The 16,566-nt window shown below is 56.6% G+C and overlaps 1 protein-coding gene across 1 annotated transcript in view; it reads right to left on the bottom strand.

Moving 5' to 3' along the window:
• Window positions 1-16,566, bottom strand: part of LOC111148104 (atonal bHLH transcription factor 8) — a 30,827-nt gene that overhangs the window by 12,627 nt on the left and 1,634 nt on the right. Inside the window, exon 2 of the mRNA XM_022504509.1 lies at window positions 8,820-9,011. Within this exon, the coding sequence (XP_022360217.1) occupies window positions 8,820-9,011 (192 nt within the window). The remainder of the gene's footprint in view (window positions 1-8,819; window positions 9,012-16,566) is intronic.

Here is a 16,566-nt window from a genome sequence, read left to right as displayed (position 1 = left end):
CGTAACACAAGCTCTGGCAGATCCCATCACAGAACATTTATATCATTACTTCACAGCATATCACAGGACGCGCTCCTGAAGCGGACTATACACACCCCTGTGGTAAAGGTCGCCGAGTGGCCACTATGAGGCCCTGAGCAGGAGGCTGGGTAGGGGTCAGGGAGGGCTTCCAGGAGGAACGGAGCCTTCCAGAATGGGCAGGAGTTAGTCAGACAGACAGGGGAAAAGGGCATTCCAGGCAGAAGGGACAACATGAGCACAGAGGCCAAAAATAACCCCTTTGGGCGAGGAGTTCCTTGTTGCTAGAGTGTAAATTGGGACACAGGGAGTGACCGGCTGGAGCCAGGTCACTTGGGGGAGGGGTGTGGCCTCTACTCTTGGCCTGTGGGGAGCCTCTGGGGGTCCTGAGCAGGGAACGAGGCGGTCAGACCTGGATTGTGGCTGAGCGGCTAGGAGGAGCTCAGGTGGGGCCCGACTGAGCGGCTGGGCAGCTGGGCCAGGTCCCAGGTGGCTGTGAATTCTGGGCAGAGAGCAGGAGGGTCTTGAAGGAAGGAGTGGCTTCCTACTTCTCTCTCCAGAAATATTTTTACTAGGAGCTCAAGGAAAGCAGGGATTGATATTTTCCCCTAGAACCAGCTTTCTGGTCTGCTAGGGCAGGTGGAAAGGGGATAATGAGCTCCCGGGCAAGGGAAGAACTGGGGCCTGCTGACACCCCTCTCATCCAGGCCTCCCACTGTGCTGGGTCCAGGGGCTCAGGGCCAGGCAGTGGGAAGGCTTGTCCTCCCCCTGCCTCCCTTGTCCTCTGGAGGCCTCAGGCTGGAAAACAAATTCTGGTCATTGGGCCGACTCCACAGTACAACCAGGGGCCTGGGCCAGTGGTTGCTCCTCCTTGCCCAGGCTCTCCTCATCTTTGGCCCCATGAAGCCCATTTCTCAGGCAGAAGACAGGGGAAGAAGGAGGGACTTGACAAAACAATTTCGCATACTTTGTGCCTCCATCCCTGAGCAGGTCCGGGAGGCAGGCTGGGTGTGTTCCAGATAGGACACGTGAGCAAGTCCGCTGGTCACACAGCCCCAGGGCAGAGCTGAGGTGAGCTTCAGAGTCCAGACCCAGACACCTGCCCGTGGAGACCAAGCAGGAGGGTAGATCTCAGCCCTCTCTGAACCCTTCAGACGGTGAGATTAATGGCCCTGAAATTGCCATCAACATAAATATTTGGCCCTTCCGGAGCTGCCTCTCTCCAGCTAAAATGGGGAAGGAAGGAGCGGAGAAAGGAGGGCAAAGGAAGGAAGAACAGGGGCCTGGGTACAATGTAGATGAGACACAGAGACGCCCTCCAACTCCTGAGGCCTTGGGTTGTAAGAAGCCAGCCCCCCACACGGGACATCAGGCTTTCCCCACTGAGGCTGTGAGGGGCTCCAGAGCTTCTGGGTCTGTTGGGATGGGGGGCAGTAGAAAAGGGGTGCAGGGAATTGAGAAAGGAAAGCGAAGAGCCCCAGTCCCCTGGCCTTGACGTATCTCCCCCGCCACGAAATCACCAGCCTCTGACACTTAGGAGGCATCCCTTTCCCCACCTCCACTTGGCATCCCCCTGCCTGACTCTCAGCTCCTCATCTGGGCTCCAGGGGGTGTGAGGAAGGCAGGCCACACCTTGCCATCTCCCTTCCTCCCTGATGCTGGTGTCCCAGCTGCCAGCCCTGCCCCAACACCCCACGGGCTCCGGACAGGCCACCCGGTGACTGTTCCCAGGAGGTGCCCAGATTCCAGGCAGACATCTCCCAGAAGCTTCCTGGCAGAGACAGCCAGTTCTTAAAAAAGGCTTCATGTCATAGTGCAATCAGCCGAGAGGCCCGAGCACAAGGGTGTTTATTAACGTCACTGTGTTCCCCAAGCACCTCCGTGTTGCTCTCCGAGGAGTTGACAGGGGTCTCGGCGTCATCTCTGTCTTCCCCCCACTGGCCCCAATGCTATTGGCGTCTCTGCACCTCTTGTCCAAGACCTGAACCCTGACGGCCTGGCCCCTGCCCACAGTGTGCCCTCCCAGGCACCTTCCTTCCCGTCTGTCCCCTCCAGATGAGGTTTTACAAAAACAGTCCCTTCCAACGATCCCCGACTTTAACAGTTTCGAGAAGGAAGAGAATCTGGCAGCATCCAGGAGAACCAATTAGGTGGTCCTTGGGCACCTTCGAGGAGGAAGAAAAGTCACACGGGGTGTAAGAGGAGGAAGAAACAGCATAAAAAGAAAACAAGGGGAAACAAAATAAAAACCAGAGATAAAAAGTCCAGAGAAAACAGCGGCGCCTGAGAAACAAGGATCCCAGCCGCCAACTTTTACGGCGTCCAGCCCTGTTATTCATAAGTGAGTTTCCTCTCTCACAAAGGACCTTTTGCACGGTTTTCCCTTCTGCCTCCAAACCAGCTGCTCGCGCTGTTGTATCCTGAGTGATGATGAGGCTCTGAAAGGGTTTTTTGGGAACAGATGGCCAGGGGAGAGCTGGGGAATGTGCCAGCAGCGGGCTGGGCGGGCGGCCAGGGCCCGCGGTGACTGAGTGCTTGGGCTTCCAGCTCGCGTGCTTTCCCTGCCCTCTGCCCTCCGTGGCGCCAGCAGGCCTTCCCAGCGAGCGCTCGGAACATCTGGAGTCTGGGGCTGCCAGGAGGGGGGGCCGCGGCGGCCGGGCGGGGGACCCTCTGTTCCCGCGGATCTCCCATGTACTCGCCACCAGGCCTGCCTCGCAGAACAGCTAATCAAAACCACAGCGCCCCGAATGGGAACCAGGCGTGCTCCCAGCTGCAGCCAGAGGCCGCCAGGAGACTTAACCCGGTGTCAGGCCTCGCCGGCAGTGCAGCGCTGGGGGCGCTCGGGGCCGACGACACCCCCGGCCCACCCCACCCGGCGCCACCCCCCATGCCACCGCCAGCGGCTCTTGGCTCCCTGCGGCTAAATGGAGCCTCCAAGTGCTGCTGTCCAGGCTGCTTACATAAGAGCCACTGCTCCGGGCTATTTGCGGGGAGCTTCCGGGTGCGGGCCACCCCGCTGGGCAGCGTGCGAGCACGAGGGCCCGGCCCGGCAGGCCTCCAGGGTTGAAGAGCAGGGGGCTTTGGGACCCAAGAGACATGGGCTTGAACCGGCTCCACTGCTTGTTAGCCACATGGCCCTGGGCACATGCCCCCCCGCCGGCCTCAGTTTCCCCTCTGTGCAACGGGAGAAGTGGTCCTCACTTGCAGGGTCAGTGAAACGTGAGGTACAGATGACGTACGTGGGTGTCTGGCAAGCAGTGGGCACGTAAGCACGTGGTTGACACGACTCTTGGCGACAGTTTGTCAGCATTATTAGTGTGTGCAACCGAACACTGGGCATGTTTTGTGGTTATGAATCCACGAACTTCGAAAGCCTGGGAATTTCTGGGTGGGCTGCATGCTCACCTCCCGTTATGGGTCCAGGACCAGGGCTGTGGGCTGAAGTGCTAGAGAGGGACGGATTCCCCATTCGGAGCTATTTATCCTTATCTGCCTTTTTGTTGATCAGTCATTCAGCACCCCTGGCATGGCCTCATCCCTGAGATACTCCTTCATGGGGTTCCACGGGAAGTTGTTACCTTATTGCTGTGAATTCCTGAGATTTCCTCTCTGGCACTCCCTGAGAAAATGCCAGCCCTTTCTCACATGGGACCTCATTTAATCCTTCCAGCAAGGTGGCAAGGAAGGCATGTGGGTTCTCACTTTACAGATGAGAGAGGATTGGGGGGTGGGATCAGAGAGGTTAAGTGACATGCCCAAGGTCACACAGCTACAAAGTGCCAGTGTCAGGACTCAAACCCAGGTCTCTGGCTCCAAAGCTCTCTACTTCTCCTACTTCACAGTCTTGCTTGTCATGCATGCTTTCATGTGCCTTAGAGTTAAATGCCAGCACCACGGAGAATTGCAGGAATGGTAGGGTTCAACTCAACCCGCAACTACACAGACACCCTTTTTCCAGTGTCCTGGACTAAGGGTCACCGAGCCTATGCAGGGATTTCCAGAGGACCACCCTGGCTCAAAGGGGTGCTCTGGAGGGAAAGGGTTCTCTGAAGGGTCTTTGGATCGCAAAGAGTGATACGTTAGCAAATCAGAGGGGGCTTCCCATGCTCTGTGGCTCTGGTTCTTCCTTGCTGTGGGGAGAAGGGAGGGATCTGTGAGTGCATGTCAGGAGGGGCGCAATTTGGAGAAGGGGACAGGAGCGGGGTGAAGAGAGTGTGAGAGGAGAGAGGAAAGCAGCGCCTCACCTCTACCCTACCCGGGAACCACTGGGGAACTCCAGAGGGCCGAGTTCTGCCTTCTGGGGAGAGCTGGCTCTGAGCTCACCTGTGAGGCTCCCCAGCCAATGATCTCTCCAACCCAGTCCCTGCCAGACTTGTGGACTAATGATGTCAAATGTGAGAGGAGAAGCGGCAGCTGAGAGAACACTCTGTGTTAGAGCAAACAGCTGGCGACAAACGTCTCTGTAATTGGAATGCCAGAAAAAATAAATTGCATCCATTTTTATGACTAGGAATTTGATGGTGGTTTCCCACCCACCCCCCTTTTATCCCAGCATAGATGGACTCTATAGGCTTTGAAGGCAAATGGTATTTAACACAGTAACTTCGCCAGGAGGATGTGGAAAGAGAACCTCTTCTCATGCACCCACGTCCATGTGGGAGGCAGGACAGGGAAGGGCAGGCCCCCCGCACGCCTCTCTCACCGGCTAAGGGACCTTGGTCAAGCTCCTCAGGCCTCTGAACCTCAGCTTTGTTATCTGGACAATGGGACAGCCCCGGTGCCCACCTCGCAGACTTGGCGGGAAGGCACAGGCAACCCATCACAAGACCTAAGCTCCGTGCCCAGCATGTAATCCAGGCTCTGAGAAACTCAGGTATCATCAGTGTTCTTGGGACGCACTGCTTGGGGGTCCCAGCAGTCTCTGGGAGCAACTCTCAGGTCTGTGTGAAACACCCGGCAGGGCACAGGGAAAGTAAGAGCGACACGTTTGGTCATTCGGACAGTCATTAAACAGGAAAAGCCCGACCCCAAAGGGCCTGTAAGGTTCTGTAAGCCACCTTACAGAAGTGGACACGGAGGCCCCAGCAGGGGTGACCATGGTCATGTGGGTGGGGGCAGAGCCAGGACAGTGCCCCTCAGTGGACACTCTGGGGACACAGAAGGCCCTGCACACAGATTATTGGATCCAGCCAGAGCAGGAGCCCTTGAGACTCTGCCTCCTGTGCTCTGGGGCTTGGGCACGGTCCACATACACAGCAGGAACCACCAGGCCCAGCCACCCAGCCTCGCAGAGCCAGTCCCACCCCCCCAGCCGGCACAGCCCCGGGGGATGCCCAGTCACCATCCAGGCTTCCGGAAGAGCCCTTCACTCAGTGTATCAGGACATTTTTTTTCTCTCCCCGTCCCCAAATGGCCTGCACACAACCCAAAGGCAGGGACTTGCTGCTGGCCATCTAGCACCAGGGTCGAAACTATGCCGTCAATGTCAGTAGCTGTTATTTTCCTCTGGTTAGTACTCCAGGGGTTAAAGTGGCTGGAAAGGAGCACCCCGGATTGTGGGAGACTGGTCCCTTGCTATTCTGCAGGTCTGGCAAGGCCCCCCCAGCCCAGGTGTGAAACAGTCCTGCTGTTCTTCCTCTTTCTCCTCCTCCTCCAAAGCTCCCAGGAGTTGCTGCTTTAAAAACAGGAGCTGCAGAAACATGGCCCAGAGCCAGGTGCTTAGCGTGCATTATCTCAGCTACAGCAGAGTCAGAACTGAGCTCTCCAGGGCCCATCCACTCCCCCCGCCCCCCCCTGCCCCTGCCCCTGCCCCCATCCCTGGGCTGGGCGGCCTCTGACATGGGCCTCCCTGCACGACCTGGCTCCCTAACGAGGCTCTGAGCCCTCAAAGTTGTGTCCTGGGAGGCCCAGAGACAGAGGACCCACTGGTCAAGGGATGCAGGTCTCCAGCCCTGCCAGGGAAGGGCTGAGATGGGGCCTGACGGGGGCGGGGGGAATTCACTTTATATCCCATTCCTAACACAGGTTTGGGGAGGGTGGGGGGCGTCAAGGCAGCTCATTAGAGATACAAGGGATCTTAGAGGACACTGTGCGCTGTCTCTCATGGAGGTATCCCAAGAAAGGGTCGCCCAGCCTCGGGTTCACATTCACTGTGAGGGCGCCATTGAGGGGAATGGCTGAAATTGCTATAGGTCGTGCTGGTGAGGGTCACCATCGTCACAGCTGCCATTTACAGAGGACCTCCTCTGAGCCACTCACTTACCCTGGCATGCGATCTCTAGTTTCTTCCCTTCTTTGCCTTCTTTCTCCCTCTCTCTTTAGGATGTAAGCCTGGCTCACTCCTATCCCCAAACCCGCAGTGGCCATGGGGGAGGGGGACAGAGACTTGATCTCAGCCCCTAAACCATCCCTCTACAGGGACTGCGGAGGGTGAAGTCCCCGTTCGGAGCTCACTCCACATGCTCAATAAACACTGAATGAACGAATCATCAGGGTATCTCCAGGGGCACCAGCCCCCCTGATTCCGATGAACAAAACGGGGGCCTGCCCCAGCCACTCAGGGCCACTGGGCAGGTCACTGGAGACCCTCCCCGAGGACACCTCAGGACTCACCTACGTGCATGGCGACAGACATGCAGGAAAATACAAGCCACAGAAACAGGGGTGGCCCTGTGAACTGCCCCCCCACCAGCCAGGGCAGAACGCGAGGGCAGGACAGGTCCTTGGATGTCCTGGCACCTCCAGGACCCTGGCCATCTACATCCTCCCGGCAGTGCTGACTACAGACACAGCTGCTGGGGGACAGCAGCCCCGGGTCCACCACACAGCAGGAGGGGATGCAGGGTACCAGCGGTCCCCTGCTCTTCTGAGGTGAGGCAAAACCTCCACTTGGACACAGAGGCTGGAAAGAGCCTGAGAAATCACTGATGAGGTTCCCACGGTGCCCACTTATCAGCAACAAACCACAACCTGCCACCTCACTCTCCCAATCAGGGCGATGGGGGGTTGGACACAATGGTCTCTAACGTGTCTCAGATCTGAGGGGATTTGAGGGGAAGCCATGAGCTCATCTCCGTTTGGCATCTCCACCCCGCTCCCCTCCCATCCTCCGCAGCCCAGGACTCCAATGGGCTCCAATCAAGGAACAGGGAAGGGAAGGGCCGGCCCTCCCGTCTTGGTGCGTGAGTGGGGGACACACGGGGTGGGGGAGGGAAGGGGATGAGAGGTGGATTTGGAGCAAACGGGCGCCTGCCCACCCTGCCCATCCACACCTCCGGGCTGCCCCAATGCCACGGGAAGTTCACCCAGAGTTTACAAACCTCCTTTGTCACAGAGCCCTGCATGGAGCCATCAATCACGCCCTTAATTTACCCGTGTCACTTTCCAGAGGAAAGCGGTCCTGCCAGCAGCCAGTGGCGCTTCCTCTCTCACCCACTTGATGAGGATTTCATCTAATTGGTCCACGTTAAATCACTCCCAGGAATGCAACGTACAATTACTGCAGTAGCGGCAGTGGCTGGCTGGCAGGGGGGACAGAGTGGGGCCCTCCCTGGCGGAGGCAGGACAGTCCATGGGAAGGCCTTCCTGGCTCTGGGCCCAGAGGTCTCTGGGAAACCTGGGGAACCCAGAGAGAGCCTGCTGGCAAGGTGGGGGCTAGGCGGGGAATGTCAGGGATGAGAGGGAGAGGCAGGCCAGGAAGGAAGGATGGAGGATGCCAGTCACTGGGCTCCCCCACCCTCTCCAGCCCTGGATGGCCAGGGGGGCAGGCATCTCCCCCAGCCTCCATCCACCTCATGGACACAGACGGGGTCCCACCCTCTGTGTCTCTTCCCCTGGCCCTGCAGGAACAGAGATCCAGAGGGTTGCCGTAAGCCTTGCTCAGTACTGCCTGGCACGGACCCCCAAATGGAAAGGCAGGGGAGCACAGGCCATTCAGGGGCCATAGCTGGGCCCACCACCCTTCCTCCCGCACATCCTTCTCCAAACACATCGAGCTTCATGCAGGCTGGTTCCTCTGTCTCGGATGCTAGGCCCTGCTTCATCTTCCCAGTGACCTCCTGGTTGTCCTTCTGGGCCCAGATCAAAGACCTCTTACCCTAAGATGCACTTTCAAACCCCCTTGGGCAGCAGAAGTAAGCTCTCCCTCCTCCACCTGGCCTTCCACCGCCCTTAGCCCAGACCTCTGAGACTATCCTGTCATACTCTGCCACCTGTATCCACTGACAGAAGAATGACTCCGACCATCCTGTGAGCTTCATGGGCCCTGGGACCACATTTGTCACCTTTATAGTCCTGTCTGGCATGCTTGGTACAGGGCTGGGGATCAGCAAATCTCTCCAGAATGAAAGAATGAATTACAAACGTCACTCGCCTTAATGCACGGCCGCAGGCAATCCCCAGGCCAAGTCATACTCCCAAACGTGCTGAAGAGCTCTCCAGTCCTGTGACCCGGCTCAGGGGAGCTTAGTGTGGCTCATTCTGATACAACATCTATCAGGGGCCGCCTGGGTACATCGGCACCAGAGCACGGAAAAACAAAAAAGAGCTCCAGACCTACCACCTTCCCCATGAAGGGAGCACACCCAGACCCAGAGGCCCGGGGTGACTGTGCAAGGTACCCGACAGCCCCATGACCAGGAGTAGGGTCACCCCTGTAATCCCAGGGAGCGACCCCCAGCAAACCTCCAGGAGGCTGACCTTGCTGGCCCCATCAGAAGCCTGGGTGAGAGCAGAATGCCCAACTTCCGCTGCCACCTCTCCCGCCCCATTCGGGAGGTTGCCGAGTGGCTGCTGGCACGTACCTTGCGCTTCTTGGCGCGTCCCTCGGCTTGCAGGGTGCGGGTGCAGCGCTGCACGCACTCGGAGAAGCTGAGGTTACTGTGGTCGGCGCTGTAGTCGAGGTCTGCCAGCCGCGCCAGGGACAGGATGTAGTTACAGGCGATTCTCAGGATGGCCAGTTTGGACAGCTTCTGCCCGTAGGAGTAACACGGCACCTGGGGGGTGAGAAGGTGTCAGGAGGGGCTGCTGGCGGGGGGGCGGGGGGGGGGGAGGGTGGGGCTCTGGGCCCTGGCCAGGCAGATGGGGCCACTCACAATGACATCCTGCTGCCCGAGAGGGGACCCCCAGGCAGCGAAGATGGCCTGTTGAATCCCTTGTCCCGGCTTTTATTTTCTGTTCTCAGTACCCACTGTGTGCCTGCACGCATCTCAACTCGTCCACTCACAATCTCTGGGAGGCATCCGCGTTCCCACCGTTGCAGGGGAAGAAACAGTGGCTCATCTCACGCCCACAGGGCAACAGGAATGAAGCATGTGAAGTCCCACGCTGACAGAGCTCCGTCCCCCACAGTCCCTAAGAGGGAGTCTCTCTGACAGAACTGACACGCTTCCTCTTTTTTGGCTCTGATACTCCATCCACCCACTCACTCAGTCAGCGGACCTTGTTTTGTTAGACACTCGCGGGTCCCACTCTGAATAATAACTTGCTTCCTGACTTCAGAGAACTCACGCTTGAGAGAGATGTTAGCGTCATAACAGAGTTAGGGACCCAGGACTCTGGGGACGTACAGGAAGGAAAGTACCCGTGCTTAGCCGGGAGGGCCTTCCTTTTTCTTTTCTCTTTTTCTTCATGCCCTCTGGACTTGCAGGTGCTGCTGGGCAGGCAACAGGTGCATAATAAATATTTACAGCCACAACCAGACTTGACATGCTTGTCAGTGACTCATCGCCAAGCAGACGTCTGCTCACTAATTTGCACAGGGGTTTGTACGGGGTGAAGAGACAAAGCATCTAATTTTCTAACACTGTCCGCCAGTGCTAGAACCGTGTAAGCAAAAAGCAACGAAGACTGTGCTGAGACGTGGAAATGCTCCCACACCGTCCATCTGATGGGTGCTACCTATCCCCTCTCTGATGTACCACTGACCTGAATGGCTGGGCCGTGCTTACCCAGCCCCCAGGGCTCCAGTTTCCTCCTCTCTCTGGCATCCAGATCAAGACGCAGCACCCACCGCTACCACCGACTCTGGGACCCAGTAACCCCCATCCCGCAGAGTGGGCTGCCCCAGCATGAACACTCAACAAGTATTTGATGCGTGTCCCCCATATACTAGCCCCTCTTCTGGGTCAATGTTTCTCAACCGGGGATGATTCTATCCCTCGGGGACTATAGGCAATATCTGCAGACATTCTTAATTGTCAGTACTGGGGAGTGGTGGAGGGAAGGTGGTACTGGCCCCTGCTGAACAGAGGCCAGGGAGGCTGTTAAACACCCTGCAGTGCACAGGGTCCTACAAGTTCCCCGCCACCATGAACTGCCCGGCCTGAATGGTCACTGACGCAGAGATTGAGAAAGCGTGGCTAAGAGAGTCCCCTCAGATGGGGACCCAAAATGCATGGTCCACTTTGTTCTCACGCTGTCCCGGAGCTCTCTCGGACCTTCACTTCCTAATCCTGAACTAGGGGGTGAGGGGAGGAGAGCCAGAGCAGGCCCTGCCCTTAAGAGTGCACTAATAGCCCCCCGACTGTCCTCAACTTCTGATTATTGTGACTCCTTTAACAGGCAGTCTCCCAGAGAGCTGAGGGGCAGAGGCCCACGTCTGCAGGGCCTGGCACAGATCTTGTCCCTAACAGACCCTCCAAAGGGTTTGTTGAACGAGAGAATGAATGAACAAATGACCGGTCTACCTTCACATTCACCAGGGGGCTGCGGAATGTTTGGAAAAGTGTTCAAAACCCTTTCTTCTCCCAGACAATGGAGACTTAGCTTTTCGGGGTAGAGCTGAAGCCCACATACCTTTTGGCCATCTGGGCTCAACTCCCAACTCCAGCTGTCCAGGGCTAGCAGACCCCAGGCCACTGAGCTCGTCTTTCCATGGGCTGGCTTCCTCTCCATCTACTCACAGGACCGCACCCACCACCACAGGCACACCGCAGAGAGTGAGGCCCGAGGTAAGTCAGCGAGTCCTTAAGAGCGGGGCTGCAGAAGGTCCCCGAGGCAGGATTCTGGAGCAGGTGAGAAGCACGACAAGATGCCTGCTTATCACCGCCCCTTCCCCACCAGCTGGGCTCCTGAAATGGCCCCCACACCAGAGGCAAGGTTTGCTGTCCCCTTTTAAAATCTTCCAGCAGCCACAGAGCTGCCACTCACTGGACTAGGAAACTGAAGGAGGGGCAGGCTGGTGATGGAGAGAATGCCGCCTCCTGTGCAGTGCCCACCCCCCCCGCCTACCCCCCAATCCCGGCTGTGGCTCCAAACCCATCCGAGAAAAGCTGGCAGAACAATGCACTTTGCCTGTTCCCAACCAGAGTCCAGAGATCCTGCTTTATCAGCATGAACAAATAAACAAGGTTAGTGGGACAGAAAGGTTCCCTGGAGTCCTGGCACAGGGGAAGGGGGGTGTCTCAAGAGCCAACCCAGCACCCAGGAGGGAGTGCCTACCTGCCAGAGGCCCTTGGGGACTGGGCATAGCTCCGTGACACAGGTCCCTCCTGGTGTTTTCCCAGGGGCTACACTGGGAGTTACCTGGCTCATTGAGCCCTTGGCCCCTGAACAGATGGGCTTTCCTGCCAGTGGGCACCAGGGATCTTGGGAAGGATCTGAGCATGAGAAGCCAGGGTCATTGCAGGATTACAGAGCAACAGATGTGGCCAACCAACCTAGGGGCTCCAGTCCAGGGTCTGGGCCAAGTTTTGTCACTCTGTCCCATTTAAAACCTTCCCCCAAATAAAGACGGTTATCCCATCTGCACACGAAGATAAAGAGAGGTGGACATCCTGGGCCCCAGCTCACTGAACTAAGACCTGAAGCTATGCCAGGAGCTTGTCTGTCTAGTAGTCCAGGAAGGTTCATGGCCACTGAGCTCCCTAGACTCCCTCCAGCACAGGTGGCCACATGTAGGACGCCAAGGGCAACTTTTGGGTGGCTCCACCCCCCTCCTCATCCTCCTTCCCTGGGTGGGAGGTACTCTTCAGCTCACCTGGTTAACTCCAGACCCTCCTGGTACCCATTCCCTAGGATGCAGTCCTGTGCCCCCAGAAGCCCAGTTCAGAAGCACCCTGGCCTGGCCAGCCCCCACAAAGTGAGAGTCCTGGCCCAGCCCCCACAAAGTGAGAGTCCAGCAGCAGATCCTAGTTCTGGGAGGTGGAGAAGGGTGGAAGGAGCTGGTCTGAAGCGCAGGCACTTCCAGCAACTTTGGGAGGTGCCTTTGGTTCTCTGGGCCTTTGTTTCCTCATCTGGAGAGTGGGAACAACAATGTCTGGGTACCCAGGCCACCCCTGGCTGCTTATGTGACCTACTAAGGGTATTTTTAATACAATGCCTATATTTATCTTTAAACAGCCCAGTGAGGTAGAAATGATCTTTTCCACTCTGCAGAGAAGCATCCGATGCCTTAGCTGGGCTCTTTCCAATTAGTTGGAAGCAACAGCTTGTGGATTTGGATAAGCCTTTATAGCCCTCGGGGGATAGGCAGCCCACCTTTCTGACCTGGGGTTGGAGAGTTCTGGACTGATGATCCCATGGGCCTTTAGCCTTTGGGCATGACCAGCCGCCCCACCACCTGCAGAGGACCCCCTCAGCAGCGGTCTGCTCCACTAGTCAAAGGACACAGGGCAAAGGAGGTAGCACGGTCACGTGTCTTCTATTCCTAACACTGCCCAACTTCTAGGAAAGTAAAAGGACTTGCCTTGTGCTCACCCCGTGCCATAAGGATTTTTAAGCTTCAGAGGACCAGGTGTAGGGATTGTCACAAGGTCCCCTATGACCTTAAAGGATCTCAGCTTTCTTACCAACAAAATGACCAAAGTCCCCACGACCTGAGAAGGGGATGTGGGGAAGCAAACCCAGGCAGTTGCTACAGAGAAACAGCGCCGAAAAGCTACCAGCCCATGCAGCGAAGTGCTCAAAGCCATCCCCTGCTTCAGATCCTGCCACAATGCCCTCCTGGAAGCCTGTCGGGACTCCTGGGTCTGCAGAGCTCCACAGCACTGTGGGCACGACCCACCGCTGAGCGCCCGATTCTACCGGAACGTCTTCTCTAACCTCTCGTGTCCGCGTGAGGGCTGGCTTCCTGGGGTGAAACCCCTTGGTGCAGAGCTGTTCAAGGTCCTTGTCGAGTTCTACCGAAATAGTTTCTCTAAAATCCCTTTTCCACACAGCCATGAGGCTGGACCTTGAGAACCTGGGTCTTGGTATTTGTGAGCCACGGCCCCAGGGCCACACAGGCCTGGAAAGGGGACCATAAAGACACGTAACAACAGGCTCAGGTAGGGCACCTCCCCCAGTGCAATGAGGCTCAGTAATGAGCCACTGTGGTGAGTGGTCCTGAGGGAGCAGAGTGGACGCCTCTTTCACCCCTCAACCATGTGGATGGAGTCCCCAAAGCAGGCCTGTCCCCATTCCCTGGGGAGGCGTGCACTGGCTGCTGTGGGGTCATGGGCCCCTGGCAGGCTGTGAGGTCTGTGACTGAGGGAAGGGCAGGGTTGGGGGCACCACCCCATCCCCCCTCATAGTCCATCGTGAGTTCCCTCTGTGAGGATCCCCCAGGAGACTCCAAGGACAGCAGAGATGGGGGCCCAGGCCCAACTTGCTTGGCACCCACTTCCTAAAGAGTCACCTCAGCAGGTCCTGAGGGCTCCTCACAGCCTCCTCTGGCCTCAGCCTTGCAAGGCCACCATTCCTCCTTCAAAGCTGAGGGGCTTCAAGTTTTGAGGGGAAGGAGGAAAGCTGCACACACACCAGATGTCCCAATGTGTCATCCGGAGGCCAAAGCCAGGATGCTGGCCTCTCCCCTATCCCCCCCCGTCCCCCCAGCAAGGCCAGACTTTCCTTTCGACCCCCTCCCACCGGCCCTGGAGCAGCCCCGCACACGGGCCAGGCCCAGCTGTGCACACATGGCCTTCACATGAGGCAGCAGGGAGGGCCCTACGCAGCTGGGCTGGTGGCATGTGCTGTGGCCTGACCATCTGCCCCACACATTCCCCCCTCCACCAGACCAGAGGGCCTCTTCCCCACCTGCACTTCCGTGGCCAAACAGCTCCCTCTCTTCCCTTCCCAGTTAAGAGCACAGTGGGTTGGACCAAACAGAAGGCTTCCTGGTGGGTGGGTGCTGAGGGTGGACAGCTGCGGGGCATTCAAGAGGCCGAGAAGCAGAGCTCTTAAAAGCCTGGGCTTTGGAGTGACTCACTGACTCTGATTTGAATCCAGGCTGGACAGTGACAGTGACACACAGCTATGCAGGCCCTGACGGCTCCAGGCCCTGGAGGCAGAGCACACCCACATCCCGCGAATGGTGGGATGAGGAGCCAGGCAGTACAGAACCCACAAGGCCCCGTGCACTAGCCGCGAAGGCTGTGAGACCTCGACTAACTTAGGTAAGCTTTCTGAACCTTAGTTTCACTATCTATGAAATGGGGAGAGGATAATAATTACACCCATTTCATTAAATGAACTAACACACATAACACGCCCAACACGGTGCTCGCCACAAAGCAAGTATCTGATAAACGGTAGTTCCTATGATTGTTATTAAAATGATTACAGAATGTTTATTTCCACATCGCTCAAGGCCTTGCCTGGCACTACGGACACTACGAATGCTCAAGGAATATTTGTTCCTCCTACAGCCCCAATTCCATTCTTCGTTTGCTCTTTGCAAAGAAGCTATGGGGGGGGGGGGGCACGGGGTACGACTTATGGTCATTTTCCAGCTTTAGCAACTGAAGCCCCAGAGAGGGAAAGTGACTTTTCCTGGTTAGGCAGAAAGGAGGCAACAGAGCCATGACTCAGACCCTGCCCTCTGGACTACTTGCCCAGTGCTCTTTTAACCCCATCAGGAAGCTGCTCAGGTTAAAAAAAAAAAAAACCCTGGACCAGAGTCACAATCCCAGAACTGATCTTGGTGCCATGATGGTCAAGCCTTCATTTCAGGCAGAATCGTCCTTCTGCTTTTCCATTCTCTGCCAAGGGCCCATTTCAAACAGTCAAACTTGAGCCTAGATCCAGGGCTACAGGTTGTCTGGATTGGGGTGTGTGAGCGTGTATGTGTGCACAAGTGTACTCGCATGTGCCTCTTAAACGTGCGGGAAACAGAGGCCCAGAGGAGGAAGGAGCTCCTTCAGGTCAGAGGATTTTCTCCATGGATGGGAGCTGTGGTTGTGTGGCCTCAGCCCCCAGCTCGGAGATCACCAGTGCCCTACTTACATTTCCTTCCGTGGCAGACAGCAGGCAGATGCCCACTCTGACCCAGCAGCTTTCCGGGGAAGGAACAGAATGAGCAATGAGGAAACAAACAGGGGCAGGCACCTCTGTGGCCATGTGTTGTGTGTGCTCTTGGGCACGGGTAATGACCATGTGTACAGGCATAGGTACGTCCCCGAATCTGTCCTTTTTATGTAGAACTGCCCCACAGAAAGGGGAGAAGTGAAAGGAGACCAGGATTTAAATAATTTCCTCTCGGATCCAGTCATGGGTAAACCAGCTTCCGATTGTTAATAAACATGACAGATACAGAGGGCACTGTGGGACACATTTGGCCAGACAGGCATTCCAGAAACTGCTGTCATCTTCCCTAACCCACTAGGTGATCTTGGACAAGTCTCCTTTCTTCTTTCTCTGGGCCTCAGTTTTCCATTCCATTAACTGGGGTAATTCAACCTGACGGGATGTTAAGATCAAGCAAGGTAGAATATGACTGAAAGAAGCAAAAACCACTGGGTAAATGAGATGTTTAGTGGAGCTGACTACACAGAGACCAGGACACTTTCTCGGAAATGAAAGAGGCAGCCAGAGGGACAAAAGGGGCCCTGAACTGGCAGTCAGAGGACCTAGGTGTCAGCCTTACCCGGCTACCCACCAGCTGTGATGCCGTTGGCTTGTGGCCTCCCCAATCTTCCCTAGTTGCAAGGTAAGCCAGTGGAAAGGCATCTTTCTGCCTAGGCTGTCAGCCTTCCATCCTGGGCGTGGGTGGCCTGATGCTCTATAGGCTGCCCTCCCCAAGCATTCAGACACAGAGCTGTTGCCCAAGAGTAAGCCTGAATGTTCCACTTGGCCCACTGCCCAGGGTCCCAACTGGTATGGCTGGCCACCTCCCTGACCAAGCATCTTACCCAAACCCAAGCAAGACACTTTGGCCCAAGTCATAGAGTCTCTTTCTTCCCAGGAGCTCAACTCCCTTCCCATGGATGGACACATGCACCTGTCCATTCTGCCCACAGAAGGAAGAAGAAAGTGGGATCCAGAAAGAAGATCCAGTTTTCTAAAATGCTTTGTTGTTGGCTAAAGCCAGAGAGGTTGAGTAACTTTCCTGGAGTCACACAGGAAGTCAGCTGTAGAGTAAGCAAAAACCTGACCATCCAAACCTGTCACATCCACACCAATCCTTCCCCATTCCCTTTGGGGGTGGGGGCAGTGGGCACGTACTACCTTCTTCTTAGATTTCCCTTCTTTCTAAGAAAATGAGAAGTCTAGAACCCCAGGGCAGTCCCAGTCTTGTTTAAAGTGTGATTGCAAAACTGCCCCCCCCATTGCGGGTAATTCTCAGATAAATGT

The sequence above is a fragment of the Enhydra lutris genome, unplaced genomic scaffold, assembly GCF_002288905.1.
Source record: "Enhydra lutris kenyoni isolate GAN:26980312 unplaced genomic scaffold, ASM228890v2 scaffoldscaffold18, whole genome shotgun sequence".
Taxonomy (NCBI): domain Eukaryota; kingdom Metazoa; phylum Chordata; class Mammalia; order Carnivora; family Mustelidae; genus Enhydra; species Enhydra lutris.
Note: the sequence above shows the minus strand (reverse complement) of the source record. Positions and strands in the feature narration are given on the sequence as shown.